Source organism: Nuphar pumila, chromosome 4 (assembly GCF_984573655.1).
Source record: "Nuphar pumila chromosome 4, dmNupPumi1.hap1.1, whole genome shotgun sequence".
NCBI classification, from domain to species: domain Eukaryota; kingdom Viridiplantae; phylum Streptophyta; class Magnoliopsida; order Nymphaeales; family Nymphaeaceae; genus Nuphar; species Nuphar pumila.
In genome coordinates, this window is record NC_143252.1 from 135312678 (window position 1) to 135333333 (window position 20656).

General features: G+C 37.2%; 1 protein-coding gene across 1 annotated transcript in view; it reads right to left on the reverse strand.

The window, feature by feature from the left end:
• Window positions 1–3539: 3539 nt before the first annotated feature.
• The window catches only part of LOC149841173 (uncharacterized), a 30287-nt gene continuing 13170 nt past the window's right edge, over window positions 3540–20656 (reverse strand). Inside the window, exons 12-15 of the mRNA XM_090003638.1 lie at window positions 16278–16575; window positions 4315–4463; window positions 3951–4235; window positions 3540–3860 (exon numbers count right to left, since the gene is read on the reverse strand). Of these exons, the coding sequence (XP_089859764.1) occupies window positions 3684–3860; window positions 3951–4235; window positions 4315–4463; window positions 16278–16575 (909 nt within the window). The 3' untranslated portion in view covers window positions 3540–3683. The remainder of the gene's footprint in view (window positions 3861–3950; window positions 4236–4314; window positions 4464–16277; window positions 16576–20656) is intronic.

Below are 20656 nucleotides of genomic sequence, written 5' to 3' on the forward strand. Positions count from 1 at the left end.
TCTTTAAGGTAGAGTGAGTTTGAACCTATCGTGCAAAATTAACCAAGCCAAGAACCGAGAACGGGGTGAAGAGCCCTTCGCCTAGAGTGCAGATTCGGGCAACCAGACCGCCTCCATGGGAAACAACGATCTATAGACTTTGCTGATCAGGAACTTTTTTGTAGGAGCAATAGCCCAATGCACCCAGTTACCAATATTGGCGGGATCATCAAAATTATCGCTAAAGAAAGCTAAAGCCGACAACCATGACTTACGTAGATGGGAAAACGCTCCACGCCGCGAGCGAAAGAAAACCAAAATGAGAGAAGGAGGCCCATACTTAGAGAAAAGAAAAGTAGCGCAAGGATTATTCGGTTGATGAGCAAGCCAACATTGCTTAGAGACCAGGACAATACTTCTGAGTCTGAGCGCAAGAACACCTAAACCGGCTATAGTATGTTGCAAGACCACCGAACGCCAGCCAACCAGGTGACGCTTAACCTTGAGATGACACCCGGACCAAAAGAAGTCTGCCAGCAAATGCATCAGCTGCTTCTCCACACCCACAGGTATCAGAAACATAAACATGAAAAATTCTGAAATGGTCAAGAGAACGTGTTTCACTAAAGTTAGGCGGCCATTATACGAGAGATAAGAAGTTTGCTACAAGAGTAATTTGCGCTTAACTTTAAGAAGCATCAGAGCCCAGACCATAAAAGAAAGGCGCTTAACTTGTAACGACAAACCCAAGTACAACATAGACAGCTCAGATATCAAAACACACAGTGGAGAGAGAGAGAGAGATTTCAATGATCAGCAGAGGCCGAGTACTTCTGTTAGTGACCGTGCCACATCTCACACCTTTTCCTTCCATTGAAAGGGGATTCACACCTCGTTCAAAAGGACAGGTACCTTACAAGGTATCTAGGGTTATACAGCAATGGAGACATCGTTTAATCATAGACTTCAAAAGGACAAATACCTAGCAAAGAACTCTGTTCGATCACTAGATTCCTCCAAAAAAGAGAGAAAAAATGCCACATGATACTCTTTCCTTGGTTCAACCATGCTTCACGCCAGTCAGTGCGTTACTGGCCTCTCTTACCCACCAGAACTTTCATGTGTGCAGCCTAACTTGGCTTAACTGTCTCGACAGAGACAGGGTGTGGAAAACCCCTGAGGCCTCCCTAGCTAATATTTGATTTTGATCTCATTGTAATCTAGTAGTGGTATGCCTAATCCCTAGCTTGCCAATAAAAAAAAAATCTCATAATCAAGTCCAACTCCTGTTCACTGATTTTATTTTATTTTTTTGAGATGAAAGAAAATTTTATTTAAGATAATAGAGGAAGTTTACAGTAAGGTTGAAGAGGCTTCAAGCATTACCGAATTTAAGAGAGACATCAGAGTGAAACAAAGTTTATAGCCGATGGGGATCCTGATCATTCCACCGACATTCAACCATGCTGAAAATATCGATAAGCAACTGCCTGCGCAAGACTAAGATGGAGAGCAATCTAGGCCCAAGGAGTTTGGCGTAGTGGGATGGGGGCCTTGTTTGACGGGCAGTCTAGGTGCAAATCTCATGGGCGTCACTCCCTGCCTAAGCCGAAGCTTGGCAACTCCCTGGGGTCGTTCGAGGGGTAAGCCCTCAGAGTTTTTCACTGACAGGACAGCCATCACAAGTACTGCAGGCTGAGCCAGCACGGCTAGGTCTCTGCACCTGCTGCGGTTTTACTGAGTAAAAATAAAATAAGGGGACCCATGTGGTAAGCAGGGTCCTGTGCCAAGCTGAAAAGCCCAGGTTGGAATCCCTCGGCCACATGGGGTTTAAGAAATATCTGGTACGGGTCTGCCTAACCCCAGCTTGCCTTTAAAAAAATAAAATATAAAATTCTAAAAATAAAAAAGGGATGGGGGAGCAAACTCTTTTATTGGCTATTTGAATGCATATTTTTAGAATTAGATTGGACTCTATATAAGTCATCATTTACTTATTTTTTTCTCTTTCTGATTTTTTATGTTTTCTAGGAAAGAATCAGAATTTTAAGGGTTTTCTCCAAAATCATCGTTCCCTCATAGGCGAATCTCAAATTCATCCCTGCTTTTTCTCTAATACCAAATTTGTCCCAGCCTTATGTTTAAGCTGGCCATAATAGGCCTTGAGATTAACTGGCGTCAATAGCATTGACGGAAACTGTCAAGGGTAAGTTAAATGACAGTTTTATCCTTAACAGGAGGACCTTTTAGGGAGAAGCCAATCAGGAAAGGACGAATTTGGAAAGTCCATCCAATCAATTTTTGAACAAAAATACTTTTTTACCCTTATGATGCATGTTAACTTTTGATATCTTACTTTTATAATTTACATGGTTAATAAGTTAAATATAATGGACAAGGATGTCAAAGGAAAAAGTTTGGGTCAGATTTCTTACCGAATCTGAAACCATTTGGTTGGTTTCGCCAAACAAATTAAGTGTTTCTGATTAACAATTAACAATGAGATTCAGATTTGGTTTGGGTCTGGGCCTAATCAGACCTGGTTAAAACAAAACCAGATCTCATCAAGGTCTAACGGTGAGAAATAGATGTCGTTAATTAGATAAAAAATTGATCATTTAATAATCCACACTCCACAAACGTTAGAGATCAGATCTAACGATTCATAGATCTTGAGTTTGCCATTCGGACATGTTTTAGGAATGTCAGACTACTAAAAACATCAATATCCCACTGTTTTAACAATTTTTAGTCCAGAAAATGCAAACTAGATAAGATCTGGGTAATAACAGTCAAACCAACTGATTCCTATGAATTTTTACTGTTTTCCGAATGAAATATTAAAGTGCTTAGGCTTGCTTGGAATAACCGAGTCAGATCGATAGAAAATGGCAGGGGAAAATTCTCACTATACTGCCTACAAATCCCAAATCAAAACCCTAAAGAAAGACACCAAATCAAATCAAAGCAGTAATTTAAGAACCCCAAATCAATGCCCTACATCAAAGCCTCAAATCAATCAAACCCTAAATTAAGAACATCAAATCAAATGAAATAAAAACCTATCCAAAAATCCCAAATCAAAACCCTGGATAAAAACCCCAAATCAAATAGGAACCCTGAGTTAAGAACCTCAAATCAATTCAAAACCTTAAATAAGAAGCCCAAATGAAATAAAACCTAAAAAAACAAACCTAATTAAGAATTTCAAATTAAAAACTCAAAACAAAGCACTAAATGAAAAACCAAATCAAATTAAAGCCTTAAATTAAGAACCCCATATCAAATCAAATTGCCATATGGACACCCTCAAATTAAATTAAAATCTTCATAATAAAGCAACAAAATCACCCAGAATTGACGTCCTTTCAATTGAAATGTAAACTCCAAAGAGAGCATTGGCGACAAGAGAGACATGGCTAATCGTCCTTAGGGAGCTGTGGTGTAAGAGCAAGGGAGAGGTAGTTAGGCAGCAATGGAAAGACGGTCGACCATATCTTTCTATAAATATTGAACAATTCATTTTTTTGATTATATACTGAGGCTGTCTAAAATTTTAATGCCAAGGCATTGGTTAGCATTTGAATGAAATCAGAATGATGAGAAAGTCCGTCCTCCATGAACAGAGAGTGGATCTGTTCCAGTGTTTTACAGGAGCTTCCAGCTAAAGATACAGATATCATATCCAACACACTCGACTTTCATCAGCTGCGGTCCGAACATGTTCCTCTTATCACAAAATGGTCTACGATGCGGACGGTGCTAACTGGGTCCTGGTTAGCTGCAGCTGCACACCATTTGCTCGGGAAGTTTCTTTGATGAGACAACGTATGTTTAGGTTCACCATGCCACTGGGGATCCAACTTCCATTCCTTTGGAACCTGTGTATGTAATGCAGAGTGTCATTTAAAGACTTAACAAAAATGTCATTCAAAAGAAATGAAAGATGAAAACAAACTTGGAGGTTTTACCTTGTCAATGGCAAGTGTGTACACCTCAAGATCACCATCTTTAGTAACATGGAAGCGCGTGAGGGCCTTGTAATTTGCGATTCGGAGCGATGAGAATGCCTCATCAAAATGGACATGCAGCCAATTGATGCACACATACAAGTAGCTCCCAAATACAAGTGAGACCACAGGAGTTGAGAAGACCCAGAAATATAGGAAGACAGAAGCATAGTATATAATTGCCTGACCTCGCGATATGGACTCAATCCCTGCCTTGCAGATGCTATTTCTGGTGACAGCCATAACCTGAAGCGCTTATTAGCTTCAAAATTTTGAAAAATGAGCTTGAAAAAATTTCTATTGACAATCATGAAGCAGGGTTCACCTCTGGCACATCAAAGGCAGACATGAGGTACTTTATGCAGGCAGGGTAGAAACCAAAAGTCCATTGCTCTATGCGCTTCCTAAGCCCAGTTGGGTCAGGGAAGTGTTCAATTTCCATTGACTGATACCATTCATACAAGGTATGACATCCTGAAATGATTTACTTCCCTTGAGAATCCATAAAATGATTTATATTGGGCAGTCAAAACATTAAAAAGAATAAATGCACAAAAGTATCCATGTCTTAGACTCTTAACCTAGACATGTATACATAGGCACCAATATCAGCAAGATCCGACTCTAATAATACTGGCAAGAATTTTCTTGAGCAAATATAAAGTGGTTTTTCTCAAGAAAATATTGGGATCTTGAAATAAATATCAATAACTAGCAAATTACAAATTAAAATATTTTACAGTTTTCAACTTCAAGAAATCTTCAAAGACATGATAAATTCATAATATTGTGATTTTATTTGATCAATATATATAAATAAATATATACATATACATATGGGTAAACATTTGGTACTAATGAAGGTACGGGACTATCGAGTAGAAACCACCATCCTTTTATTTTTTTTACGTAGATCGTTCCCCCTATGTCACATAGGTCTGGGTGTGGGTGTAGATGCGGGAGTGAATGCGACAATGCAGCACTTTAAAAAACTTGGGTGCGGGGAGGATATATATATAATTTTTAACAGTTTTAAGTTAACACTATGTGTATGTGTGTGCATATATATACAACTAAACTTGGTTAGGGTTAATTGAATCTACTTTTCAACAGAAATGGACCTCAGTGTGGTTGACTTCACCTGACACAAAGGAAGTTGTGTCCAAATGTCGCACCTGCATGGGTGTGGGTGTGGTGCCCCGTTAGAAGAGTCCATGTTCAAGGTTTTAAAACCCATGACTCGGAACTCGACTCGTTCTTTATTGACTCGTGACTCGGCGGGTCAACTCGGTGACTCGGACCGGGTTTTGTTAACTTTTGATTTTAAAAGAAAAACAATATATAATTTGTCTGAAACCATGTTTTTGAGTAAACATAGTCTCCAAATGTCTGTAAGAATATAAAAACAAGTGCAAAGAGCTATAGAGGTTTGCTTGAATAATTGAATTTGATATCTATACAAGCACTTTGACTAATTCATGACTTGAATTAGAGGATTTGGTCACCATGAGTTCAGTCTGCTACTACCTAAGGTTCCTAAAATGGCCAATCATATATGCTAGCTTGTTTTAAAAGTTTTAATTCCCTCTCTAACAAATCCATAAATGTAAAATAGGGATATATGTGCATATTAAAAGTTTACAGAATGCCCAATATCAACATAAATAAGCAAATTTCTCATGTATAACACTATGCAGGAAATATATTAATGGCACAACTATAAAAAGACTACTAATATTTGAATATGTACAATGCTTGTTCACATAACAAATGGATGATGAAACCTAAATGTGACTTCCCATAGGCAAAGTTGACCCTCCATATAAAGTGAGAATCATTTCTTTAAAATATTTTGCTAGAATAAGTTGATAACACTGTTAAGAATGTAATAATACATCTATATATATATATAAATATAGATGTATTCACCATAATACCCGATAGGGGTATTATGGTCTTTTCACAAGTACCCAATAGGGGTACTTGTTTTATTTCTTTCTTTTTTCTGTTTTTTATTTTTTGTTTTTTATTTTCTAAAATCGCCTTTTGGGATACCAAAAGGGGCCCCACAATGGAGTCGTCGGGGCCCCACAATGGAGTCGTTGGGGCCCCCAACGGTCACAATTGTGACCGTTGGGGGCTCCCAACGACTCTATTGGGAGCCCCTTTGGTCTCCTTTTCTTATAAATAGGGGGAACCCCCCTTGTATATGGCATGGCTCTTAGAGAGCTCCTCTTCAATAAAAGAAATATTCTTTTATGTGTGTAGCCTTATTATAAGGCCCTTCGTATATCCCTTGGTGGATTTTCTCTATTGTGCTTGCTTCATTAGTCCGTGTTGGACATTGTGAATGCTTTGGCATTCTTGAATTCTTCCGCATACTTCATTACATGGTATCAGAGCCATACGATCTTCTAAGGTAAAATCGTGTCTCTCTCTACTTCCTTTATTTCTCACATCTTCATTTTGTAGCAATGGAAGTCAAGATCGATCTATCATTCAAACTCAATGGGAAAAATTACATGATGTGGGCATCCGCAATGGAGAATAATCTCAAAGGCAAGAAGCTTTGGGGTTATGTAATGGGAACCGTTCCGGAACCCCAACTTAAGTTCACAAAGATGGAAGGAGATCAAGAGAAAGCACTTGAAGGCGATGCTCGTCTCAAGGCCATTGAAGATTATAATCACCAAATGGAAGATTGGGAGAGCAACCGTGCAAAAATCCTAGCATGGTTTATGAATAATGTCGAACTCAAGGTATGTGCAAATATTGCAAAATTCCGCCGGGCAAATGAAGTTTGGTTTTTTATGAAGGGTATGTTTATCCAAAAGGATCTTGCAAGAGCTTATTTTTTGCAAGAAAAAGTAAGAACCACAAAACAAGGTGACATGAGCATACAAGATTATTATAGTGCTCTAAATCCTTTGTGGGATGAATTGGCTCTTTTAGAGCCTAAATGGGTGGCTATGGAGGATGTGGTACTAAGACAAAAACAAATGGAACAAGATAGATTGTTTCAATTTTTATTTGGGCTTCGTCCCGAATTTGAACAAGTTAGATCCTCACTTCTCCATAGATTTACGTTTCCTCCCTTAGAAGAGGCTATTGCCGAGATTACTCAAGAAGAGCCTAGGCATAGCATGGGTAAAAGCATAGAGGAAGTTCTTGCCGTATCTAAACCCGGCAATCATGTTAAAACATACAAACCACCTCATTTTGGTAAGCAAGGGAGTGGTGGAAGAAAAATGATTATATGTCATCATTGTTATGAGCCAGGACATATTAAACCCGTTTGCCCAAAGCTAAATGGGGCATTCAAGCCAAAGGTGGCTTCCGTTGAAGAATCATCCACCAAAGAAGATGACGGCAAGAACGGGGATCTCAAAGATACTCTTGGACAAATCTCTTTGGCTCTCCAACAAATTCTAAAGGCTACTTCTTCCACCTCCAGTGCCGCCATTGCCTCATCATCACCTCCCGGTACGTACTCTTGGATTTTAGATTCTGGAGCCTCTTTTCACAAGACTCCTCATGAAAATGCATTAACCAATGTGCACACCAATTCAAAATTATCTTGTGTCTCTACGGCCGATGGAACTTTTCTCAAAATAAATGGTATTGGAACTCTTGATTCTAAAGATGTTCAAAATTTTCTTGTTCCAAAAGTTAGAATAGTTCCTAAATTAAATCTTAACCTCTTTTCCGTTTCTCAAATAGCCGACCATGGATGTGAAATATCTTTCTCATCCCAAGGGTGCTTTGTGCAGGATCTCCGGTCCGGGAAGCGGATTGGGCAAGGCCATAGGAAGGGAGACCTTTATTTTATGGATAACTTAATACTTCCAAATACCTCATTTTGTACTTATGTCCAAGACAAAAATATTGAAACTTGGCATAAAAGGCTTGGACATCCAAGTTACTCTAAAATGTATCTTTTTCCTTTTGGAAACAAGTTTTGTAAAGAAAAAGATATCAATTGCAAAGATTGCATTTTTGGAAAAATGAAGTCTACTCTTTTTCCTATTAGAACCTTTGTGACAACAAGACCTTTTGAATTGGTGCATTCCGATGTATGGGGACCATCTTCGGTTCTATCCAAAGGTGGTTATTCGTATTATGTTACTTTTATTGATGATTATACTAGATATGTATGGATTTATTTTCTTAACTTTAAATCAGAAGTTTTTAACTTCTTCAAAGAATTTCATGCAAAAGTTCAAAATCAATTTCAAAGTCAAATATCCATTCTTAGATCCGATTCGGGTGGAGAGTACTTATCAAATGATTTTCAATCATATCTAAAACAACATGGCATTTGTCATCAAAAATCTTGCCCAAGAACTCATCAACAAAACGGTCTAGCGGAAAGAAAACATAGACATATTTTAGAAACCACTAGATCCTTACTCATTTCTAAAAATATTCCTAAAAGTTTTTGGGCCGAAGCCGTGTTAACCTCCACCTATTTAATCAATAGGATGCCATCTTCAAAATTGAACAATATCTCTCCTTATGAAAAACTTTTCGATATGACACCTGACTACAATCGTCTTCGTATTTTTGGGTGTAAATGCTTTGTTCTTTTACATAAAAGAGATAAATTGTCACCTAAAGCAATAGAATGCGTATTTTTAGGATATGGTGAAAATCAAAAGGGCTATAGATGCTTTGACTATAAGAACAATAAATTATTTGTCTCCAAAGATGTGACCTTTTTAGAAGATGAAAATGGATTTGAAATTTTGGAAAAACCAAATGAAATTGATTATATGTTTATCAATGATCTTTTAGAAGACTCAAATGATGATCTTTTGAGTCATTCGGAATTTTTAGAAAATACTCATGATAATGGTGTATCACCAACTAATGGTGACAATCTCCAAGTATACACTCGGCGTGAGGAAGCACAACCTATTAGTGCTTTAGAAAAATTCTTGCGGCTTAATGAACCCCTAGAAGAAACCTCTCTTAGGTGTTCTTCTAGAGAATCAATTCCACCTAATAGGTTTGTCTCATATGAAACTCTCTCACCTAAATATAGAGCTTGTCTAATTGCCTTGCATTCTTACTATGAACCTTCCCACTATAATCAAGCAAAAAATATTCCTCATTGGGTTGAAGCAATGAAAGTTGAACTAGATGTTTTAAATAAGGCTAAAACTTGGGAAATAGTTCACCTTCCTCTAAATAAAAAAGCTATAGGATGTTGATGGGTCTACAAAGTCAAAACAAAAAGTGATGGTTCCCTAGAACGTTATAAAGCTAGATTAGTTGCTAAGGGATATTCACAAGAATATGGCATCGATTATGAGGAGACTTTTGCCCCCGTGGCTCGCATGACAAGCGTTAGAACTCTAATAGCGGTAGCATCATCTAAGAAATGGCCTATATTTCAATTAGATGTTAAAAATGTCTTTCTTAATGGTCAATTGAATGAAGAAGTATATATGGACCCTCCGCCGGGAATTAATGTTAACCAAGGTCAAACTCTTCGGTTATTAAAAGCTTTATATGGTCTTAAACAAGCCCCTAAGGCTTGGTATGATAGATTTAGTGCTATCATGTTAAAATTGGGATTTCGTTCATGTTATACTGACACTGCTCTTTTTGTTAAACGTGCAGGTAATAGTATCATCATCCTTCTGCTTTATGTTGATGATATGATCATCACTGGCAATGATGAAAGTGGTATTCTTAATGTTAAAAATATGTTAAAACATAATTTTGATATGTCTGATCTGGGTTTTCTCAGGTACTTTCTTGGTATAGAAGTAGCATACTCTCCTCGAGGGTATATATTGTCACAGATGAAGCTTGCTGCAGACATATGTTCCAAATCTGGGATTTCAGATGACAAAAAGGTGGAGACTCCCGAGGTTATCAATGCTAAACTTCGACTGGAGGATGGAGTTCTGCTGGATGATCCTACGCCCTACAGGCAACTCATTGGCTCCCTCACCTATCTGACTATCACCAGGCCGGATATTGCTCATGTTGTGCACTCTGCAAGCCAATTTCAGCATGCTCCTACATCTGTGCATATGAGTGTTGTGCTCCGGATCATTCGATACATCAAAAATACTTTGACTAAAGGGCTGTTCCTATCCTCACTCTCTTCCTTAGACTTACTGGCTTATACTGATGCTGACTGGGGAGGAAACCCAAATGATCGAATCTCAACTACTGGCTTTTGTGTTTTCCTAAGAGATTCGCTAATTGCTTGGAGGTGCAAGAAACAGCAGAAAGTCTCATTGTCTTCTACTGAAGCAGAATACAGGGCTATGACAACTACTACAATGGAGCTTGTGTGTCTTCGAACTCTTCTTCAAGATATGGGAGTCGAAACTACCGGCGCTTCGAAGCTTTGTTGCGACAACAAAAGTGTCATCTACATTGCCAGCAACCACACCTTTCATGAGAGGACTAAGCATATTGAAATGGACTGTCACTATGTACGTGATGAATATCTTCGTGGGACAGTTACACTGCCATATGTCACTTCAGAATATCAACTTGCAGATTTCTTTACCAAAGCCCTGCCTGCTCCTCGCTTCTTGTTCTTTCTTGGCAAACTTTCGGTTATCTCCCCGTAAAGTTTGAGGGGGGGTGTTAAGAATGTAATAATACATCTATATATATATATAAATATAGATGTATTTATAGATGTATTCACCATAATACCCGATAGGGGTATTATGGTCTTTTCACAAGTACCCAATAGGGGTACTTGTTTTATTTCTTTCTTTTTTTTGTTTTTTGTTTTTTGTTTTTTATTTTCTAAAATCGCCTTTTGGGATACCAAAAGGGGCCCCACAATGGAGTCGTTGGGGCCCCCAACGGTCACAATTATGACCGTTGGGGGCTCCCAACGACTCTATTGGGAGCCCCTTTGGTCTCCTTTTCTTATAAATAGGGGGAACCCCCCTTGTATATGGCATGGCTCTTAGAGAGCTCCTCTTCAATAAAAGAAATATTCTTTTATGTGTGTAGCCTTATTATAAGGCCCTTTGTATATCCCTTGGTGGATTTTCTCTATTGTGCTTGCTTCATTAGTCTGTGTTGGACATTGTGAATGCTTTGGCATTCTTGAATTCTTCCGCATACTTCATTACAAACACAGGGTGAACAGTAGTTCGAACAACATGGCGATTTTATTCTATGGATTTAAATGCTTTTTTATCTTTAAATGATTTTTATTTTCTTTTTTATACAAAATCTAGGGGTAACCCTTGTTAAAATATATGTACTTATATATTTCGAAACTGTAATTTGAAACTCAAAAAACAAATTTCAAACATCCCAAAACTCGCCCGAGTCAGGCTGAGTCAAGCCGAGTCAGGCCCGAGTTTTGGCAAACCGAGTTTGCCTTGCCGGGTTGACTCGCTGGAGGGCCGAGCCGAGCCGAGTCAGCCGAGTCAACGAGTTGACTCGGCGAGTTTTAAAACACTGTGTTACATAGTCGGCCCCATATATATCTATGTGTGTGTGTGTGTTTATTTAGTAGGAAATGGTTTTTGAATCATGTGATTGTTATGCAAGCAAGTTTTTCAAGGGTTCAAAAACTAATGGCCCACAATGCACCAAAGTCTCACAACCTAAACAATCATACTTTTATATAAAAAAAATATGATCAAAGGTTCTATCGTTAGCAAACCATGATAAACACATCTATGTGGTCAGATTTGAGTCTATACATCTTGCACCCATGATTTTCAGCTCAATAGTTCCTTAGCTTCATTAGTACAAATATAGCCCCATAAATTTTGCAGCAGTTTATTCCATGCTCTGTAAATTAGACCTTACAGATATGACTACAGTTTATTTAGTGAAAACATGTATTAGATTAAGAAATTTTGATGTTTAGGCAGGTCCATCAAGAAATAAGAAACGGGTCATGCCTAACCCCAGCTTTCCTATCAAGCAAAAAAAAATCAAGAAATAAGAAATCCGATAATCAAGCCACAGTGCACCAAAATTTTACAACAAAAAACAGTTTTCTTTATTGAAATTGTTTGATCCAAAGCATGTTTTGAGTAAACAAGCAGTAACACATCTACAGGGTCAGATTAAGCACAAAACACATGCAAATTTGAGTTTCAGCTAGACAATGTTGGAACTATTGATGGTACCACAATATATATGTTGGTAAATATTTGGGTCAGGGTGTTAGGGAATCTACCTAGTAGACCACAGGTTTTCCTATGTGCTTTTTTTGCATGTGATTGTAATGCATAAATAGTTTTCAAGAGCTTCAAAATAAATGATCTGCAATGCACTCAAATTTTCATGATTAAAAAATTAAGGGTTTTATATTTAAGAGCACGACCCAAGCATGTTTCATGCAAAACAAACCATGTTGGATGCATCTATGGGGTCAGATAGAGCAAATAGAGCTCCACCTGTAAATTTGTTTGTACGGTAAAGTATTAAGATTTGAGCAAAATATTATACTCTCTAGTGGTCCCACTGATTTTCAAATATGCCCATTGATTTTCAAATATGCCCATTGAATTGGCTGTAGGGATATGATCTCCATAGTCTCTTTAGTAGATACCATGGATTAGATTTAGTTTTTTTTTATCAATTTTGTAAAAAGCATATCCGAAGGGTCTATGATATGGGTGTATCATACCGTATCATATCTAATTGTAAGACACACCAAGAAAATATTCTTAAAAAAAATTAAAAACAAAACGAAAAAATATTGAAAAATCATCAAAATTGATAAAATAAAACAAAAACACACATAAACAACTATAACAAAAATATTAGGCATGCAGGTCATTATAGTTCATGAGTACATAAAACGATAAAAGTTTATATATATATATATATATACTACAATCGATTGTACCTCCAATCAAGTTGAGATGTTATGATGCAAGTTTTTTCACTCAATCTAACTTCATAGATGTGTTCAACATGCTCATGTTTTTTCGATGAAAAATCATGTTTTTATGAGTTGGGAATATTTGACACATTCATAGCTATGTCACATAGGTGCGCCTGCGGATGCGGGTGCGTATGCGGCACTTTAAAAAAACTTGGGTGCGGGGAGGGTATATATATAATTTTAACAATTTTAAGTTAATAATAATGAAATAAAAACAATTATTATATCATCAATTCATCATGCAATAAATCAAATTAACAATCTATAATTATTATTCCTCATCAATAAAAAATAACACCACACTGGTGCGGAGGTGCATCTATATCTATATATATATGCCCCACTTTCTCGTTCTGCCCTGTTAGGCCCCTTCAAAATCAAAGTTTTTTTGTATTTTTTCTCACATCTAACACCATAGGTGTGATATATAGGTTTTTTTTAGGGGGAACCGGCTTTTGGATCACCGGAATCTGACCTGTCTACAGATTTTTTCGGTGATCCAAAATCAATGGCGATGAAGGCATCAATTTTTCCCGGCTCATAAAAATATATTTTTTTTGTAAAAAAAATGATCCAAGAGTCAATTCCCACTAAATCAAGCATGATAAACACATCTAACGGTTCAGATCTATCATAAAACACTTCAAAGCAGAGTTACCAGTCGAGGAAGCGGGAGCGGGAAGCGATACGGGAAGCGGGAGCGGGAAGCGAGGCACTTTCAAAATTTTAGGAAGCGGGAAGCATGGGACTACTTATACCATGTAATAAACCCAAATATTAAAATAGAAAATTTTTTGAACTTCAAAGTACCACTGTGTGAGGACTCAGATCCCTACCAGTCATACAACTATACCATTAGATTTCGTGCAGCTTCCCTATGAAATAAGAAAGATGACCAAATAAACTCAGTTAAAACACAAAATGTGAAATGCTTCTCAACCAATATACTGTTTTTTTCTTTCATGGGACTCACATAAGAATATAAATCACCATCGTATTGATAACACAAAAGATAAAGACCACCATGTTATTGCAACAGGAAAATGAAACAAATAGTCTCTAACAATCCCCTATTCCCTAAATGTACCTTCTAGAGAGAATGAAGGGATCAAACCTGCAACACAAACCTCTACTCATGAGTTGAACCTCACACAGGTCAGACACTAGCCCTATATCACTTGAAAACTCTTCATCAACGCGAAATACGGGCCCACCATTTGGGGGAAACAATTTGGATGGGTCGAAACAGGTCTAAAGTCTAAACTCATTGACTGACCTTATTTCCCCACCTTAACGCCCTCTGAGTAGCCACACAAATCTCAGATTTCCAGAAAGTGCACCAAAATAAAATTAAGTTAGACAATGATGTCCCAAACCCTAGGTAGAGAATCGGATCTCCAAGGACCAAAACTTTCAGAAAATAAAACTGATAAGCTTTCCGTTTTCAGAAGATCAAGGTTACAGTTACAAGACAACGGTAAGCTATAAGCAACCCAATAAATAATGATAAACATAGATAGAATAAATTGTTTCCAACAGCATGCACATGAATAAGCAATTCTGCAGAACCGACAAAGAGTGTAAAACATATTCCCATTTCGTCATGCTATTCATAACCTAAATGTCATATTGTATGATTGCAGAAGGATTGCTTGTTCCCTGAAAACGAAAGGGAGAACAGAGATGGAGGGAAGAGATGGAAAGAGAGAGGTCGTGGGAGATACAGAGAGAAGAGATGGAGAGAGATGGAGGGAAGAGATGGAAAGAGAGAGGTCGTGGGAGATACAGAGAAGAGATGGAGAGAGGAGAGAGGAGAGTACGTACCTGAATGGATTCATCGCCGTGGAGGTCGCCGGATATCGGTGAAGGTCGCCGGATTCTGGGTTCCGCCGATAAGTTGCCAGAGATGAGAGAAGAAGGGAGGAGACTCGGATTGAGCTGCGTGAAAAAACCCTAAAGCCCTTTCGGGTTTTTCAAAATCGCTTTTTTGCCCTTTTTAAAAAACTCGTTCTTTTAATTTTTTTTGGAAAAAAAGTTTTAAAAAAAGTTTTAAAAAAAGACAAATATGTAAATTCGCCCCTTCGTACCCCTTTAATGGGGGTGCGTGTACCCCTTTAATGGGGTACGCGCACCCTTTTAATGGGGTACGCGCACCCCATTAAAGGGGTACGCGCTTCCCATTTGAAATGTGCGCTTCCCCACGCGTTTCGAAAGCGCGTATCGGGGAAGCGCGCTTCCCCTTCTATAGGGGCGCTTCCGGTAACTCTGCTTCAAACTATGGGGCCTAATGGGGCAGAACGAGAAAAGAGGGCCTAATATGTTCACTTCTCATATATATATATATATATATATATATATATATATATATATATATATATATATATATATATATATATATATGTGTGTGTGTGTGTGTGTGTGCATTTATGTATTTTTATATATAATATAGATAAAACTAGACTTGGTCAGGGTTAACTGAATTTACTTTTGGACATAAACCTCAGTGTAGTTGACTTCACTTGACACAAACGAAGCCGTGTCCAAGTGTTGCACCCGCATGGGTGCGGGTGCAACGCGGGTGCGGTGCCCTATTAGAAGAGTTTGTGTTACATAGATTTATAGATGTTGATTTTTAGATCGCCAAAAAAAACTGTATACAGGTCAGATTCTGACAATCGAAAAGCTGGTTCTCACTAAATAAACCATGTAGATCACATCTACGATGTTAGATGTGACAAAAAAAACAGAAGAAAAAGAAGTGTCATTTTGCTAAGTCAATTGTATTTACAATTGCCTATAGCAAACTCTAACCAATTATATGTGTGTTTATTTATTTAATATATTTATTTATTTGTATTTATGTTTTTATAAATGATTCCTCAGCTTGAATGTTATCTTTGGTCCTTGCGGATGGTGATAAGTCAACTTCATTGATTTGAGCATTTCATCTTCTGAACCAAGGACAACCTTAGGTAATGTTTGTCCAATGAATGTGGCTCGTGCTCGTGTCTTCTATTTTCTTCTATTAGGCTAGCATAGCAACAAACTCAGCATTAGATGCAATATGTAGAGAGGTCATATAGAGCTGCAAAGCCTATGATGGGGCATTTAAATTTATATAATCCACCATAAATTGTACCTCAAAGAAAAAAAATGACAAACCCTTTAAAATAGTATAGATCAACGATTTAAACAAATTAAAAAAAATGAACCCCATAAAATTGTAACAAAAATGACAAATAAGACTTCCCGCATGGTAAATGTTTGACTAAATCAAGGAAACTTAACAAGTAGAGGGACAAATATGCAACCCTGTAGATATAATTTTATTAAAAAATTAGAGCTATAAACACCACAAAGGCATGCACCAAGGGAAAAACAAAAGCATGTACCTGCAGTTCCGAGTAGCCTATGCTGGATACAGATCTCAATACCAAGTTCCAGCAGCAGCATGAGAAGAACTGCAGCAGTCATATGGACAAAAACATGAAGAACCCCAATAACTGCACGTTTCTTTCTCGACACCTTGGAAGGAACAAACAAAAAAGAAGCTAGTAACAATGTCAGAATTCCCATTGATGATACATATGAATGTTCCAGCACGTACATAAATGCATGCCACATTGTACTGAAGAATTTCTTCAGGTGACCTGACCAAGTATCATCCTGCAAAATGTGATCCAGTTTGCACTGGAGATGTACAATATATATCAGACCCTGGAACTTTTCCCTCCATAACTATTAGAAAAGCCACAGAAGAAAATTAAGGCATATCAAAATCAATCATATGAAGTACACCAGGCATATGAATGTCCTCATAGAGACCTATCTAAAGACACGAGATGTTTAAGTTAAGGATTCAATCTGCAACCATGATGAGACATATATGCTGAAAAATATTTCTGATTACAGAAATTTCATCTGGCAAGTACAACTACCAAAAAAATAAATACTCTTCAAATAGTATAGAGAGCATAAAAATCACATAAATGGCCCTGTATCAGCAATGCAGTTGCCAGAAAGTTTTTCATCTGTCACATAGGTGCGGGTGTGGATGGGGAGGGTCCAACACAGCAATTTCAAAAACTTGAGAGCGGGGTGCGGATACATACATACACACACACACACACACACACACACACACATATATATATATATATATATATATATATATATATATATATGTGTGTGTGTGTGTGTGTGTGTGATGTATATAATATAGATAAAACTGGACTTGGTTAGGGTTAACCAAAACTACTTTCGGGCAAAAATGGACCTCAGTGTGGTTGTCTTCACCAAACACAAAAAGAAGTCGTGTCTAAGTGTCGATGCGGGTGCAACACAGGTGTGCTTCCCTTTTAGAAGTGTCCATGTTACATAGTTTTTCATTGTACTAGAAGGGAGTGTAAAATTGTCTATGAAGAGACAATACGCATACAACAACAACAACTACGCCTTCATCCCAAAACAATTGGGGTCAGCGAAAATACTTTATAAAAGAAGTGTATGAAAAACACTCTCACAACACTTGAACAAAATACGCAAAAAGCGTAAAAGTAGCAAACATGCAATAATGCATGTATTTAATAAAAGAACAAATGCTTGAGACTTTCAAGCTTAGGGAAAACAAAGGGGGAACACCCTTATTTATACAAGTGCCAAAAGGTGCAAAGGGGAGCTCCAAAGGAGTCGTTGGGGAGCCCCCAACGGTCACATTTGTGACCGTTGGAGGCCCCCAAAGACTCTATTGGGAGACCCCCAATGCACTTTTAAAAAAATAAAAAAGAAAAAGAAAAAGTAAAAAAAAGAATTACAAAAAAACTAAATGAGAAAATTACAACATATTCCAAATGGAATATGCGCAAGATAGGAAATTACAAGAATACCCTTTTCGGGTAAGAAAAATAAAAATAATAAAAAAAGGGATATAAATATATATATATATATATATATATATATATATATATTTATATAGAGAGAGATATATGTACATATAATAAATTATATGTAAATGTATCTCTATGTATATAAATATATATATTTATATTTACAATAATGATTTTAGAAGATACATTTTAACACCCCCCTTCAAACTTACGGTGTGATAACCGCAAGTTTGTCAAGAAGGAAATGAAATCTGGGCGAACATAGAGCTTTTGTGAAGAAGTCGGCAAGTTGATACTCAGATGTCACGTATGGTAGATCAATGACCTTCTTCAAGTATTCTTCTCTGACATAATGACAGTCCATCTCTATATGCTTTGTTCGCTCGTGAAATGTGTGGTTCTTGGCAATATAGATTGCACTTTTATTGTCACAGCATAGATTTGTTGGTTCTTCGACAACCACTCCCATATCTTCCAAAAGACGTCGAATCCATACAATTTCCATGGTGGTACATGTCATGGCTCTATATTCGGCTTCAGTGGATGACAAAGAGACCTTATGTTGCTTTTTACATCGCCATGAGATCAAAGATTCACCTAAGAAAACACAAAAACCAGTGGTGGAGTGACGGTTACTAGGGTCACCTCCCCAATCTGAGTCAGTATAAGCAAGTAATTTTAATTCAGAAGAAGAATATAGAAATACTCTCTTATTCACTGTTCTCTTCAAATATCTGATGATGCGAAGAACAACACTCATATGAACGGTTGTAGGACCGTGTTGGAACTGACTGGCGATGTGAATAGCATGTGACAAGTCGGGTCGAGTAATGCTAAGGTACATTAAAGAGCCTACCAACTGCCTGTAAGGAGTAGGATCGGTTAGGGGAACACCGTTGTCAATCTTCATTTTTGATCCCACGATTTCAGGAGTTTCGCATACTTTGTCATCAGAAATTTCTGATCTGTCAATAATCTCACAAGCAAGTTTAGACTGAGATAGAAAATAACCACGTTGCGAGTAGGCAACTTCAATTTCAAGAAAATATGTCAGAAAACCCAAGTCTGACATCTCAAATTTTGAAGTCAAGACGGACTTAATACCCTTGACTCCTTGAACATCATCACCTGTAATTAACATGTCATCAACATAGAGTAATAGAATCACAATTCCTGCAGTAGATCTTCTAGTAAATAGAGCAGTGTCAGTATAACATGAGGAAAAACCATTTTCCAGCATTACATTGGTAAACCTGTCATATCAGGCTTTGGGGGCTTGTTTTAAACCATAGAGGGTCTTACGAAGGCGAAGAACTTTATCCTTAGGAATCTTCATGCCTGGTGGAGCATCCATATACACTTCTTCGTTAAGATCACCATTTAAAAAGACATTTTTTACATCCATTTGAAAAATGTTCCAATTTTTAATAGATGCAATAGTAATAAGACATCTAACTGTAACCATTCGGGCTACAGGGGCAAAAGTTTCCTCATAATCAATTACATACTTTTGCCCATACCCTTTTGCAACTAAACGAGCCTTATATCTTTCCAAAGATCCATCACTCTTAGTTTTAACCTTAAAAACCCATCGACAACCTATAGTTTTCTTTCCTATGGGTAGAGTTTGGAAATCCCAAGTTTCAGCCTTTTTAAGGGCATTAAGTTCATTTTGCATAGCTTCTTGTCATTCTATACATTTTTTAGCTTCTTCAAAATTCCTTGGTTCAAAATAAGAGTGAATGACACTAAGACAAGCCCTATATCGGGGTGAGAAGGAATCAAAAGAAACAAAACGAGTTGGAGGTCTTCTATTCCTTTCAGATCTTCGGTGATCGATAGTAGGAACAAGCTCACTATATTGGTCAATAGCACTTCTAAAGGTGTCTTGGTTTCTACGAGAGTAGGTTATTGGATCACTTGAAAATCTATTTTCTTGTTCATTGAGCGAGTTATGTTCACCAATGTCACCATCATTTTTCTCATCATGATTTGATGATACATCATCATCACTAGATATATCATCATTACTAGACAATAGGTCAAATAGGAAGGAATAATAAAAAATTTCTTGTTGAGAAACATTTTTTTCAAAGTCACTTTCATTTTCCAAAAAAGTTATATTTCTAGAGACATATAACTTATCATCTCGAAGATCATAACAACAAAACCCTTTTTGAGTTTCGGAATATCCAAGAAAGGCGCAAGGGATAGCCTTGAGAGATAGTTTGTCATTCTTATCCGTAAGTATAAAACACTTACACCCAAAAACCCGTAACCTATTATAATCGGGTTCAAGCTTATATAAAATCTCAAAAGGGGATATTTTTCCTAATATCCTAGATGGCAAGCGATTTATCAAATAAACAGAAGCAAGAGCTGCTTCTGCCCAAAAATTTTTAGGAATGTTTTGGGAAATAAGAAGGGTCCTAGTGGTCTCAATGATGTGCCTATGGTTTCTTTCGGCCAACCCATTCTGTTGAGGAGTTTTAAGACAAGATCTTTGATGGACAATTCCATGATCTTCAAGATATACTTTAAATTGATTGGAGAGATACTCTCATCCAGAATCACTTCTAAATATCTTTATATTACTGTTGAATTGATTCTTGATCATTGAATGAAAGGTTTTAAAACACGAAAAAACTTCATGTTTGAACTTAAGAAAATAGATCCACGAATATCTGGAAAAATCTTCCACAAAAATGACATAATAAGAAAAGCCTCCTTTTGAAGAAACAGGTGCGGGTCCCCAAACATCCGAATGAACAATTTCGAAAGTTTTAGAAGAGAACATAGTTCTTTGCTCAAAAGGTAAACTTTGCATTTTTCCGAGAATACAATCATTACAAGAAAATGAACTTTTACATAGATCTTTTGCAAAA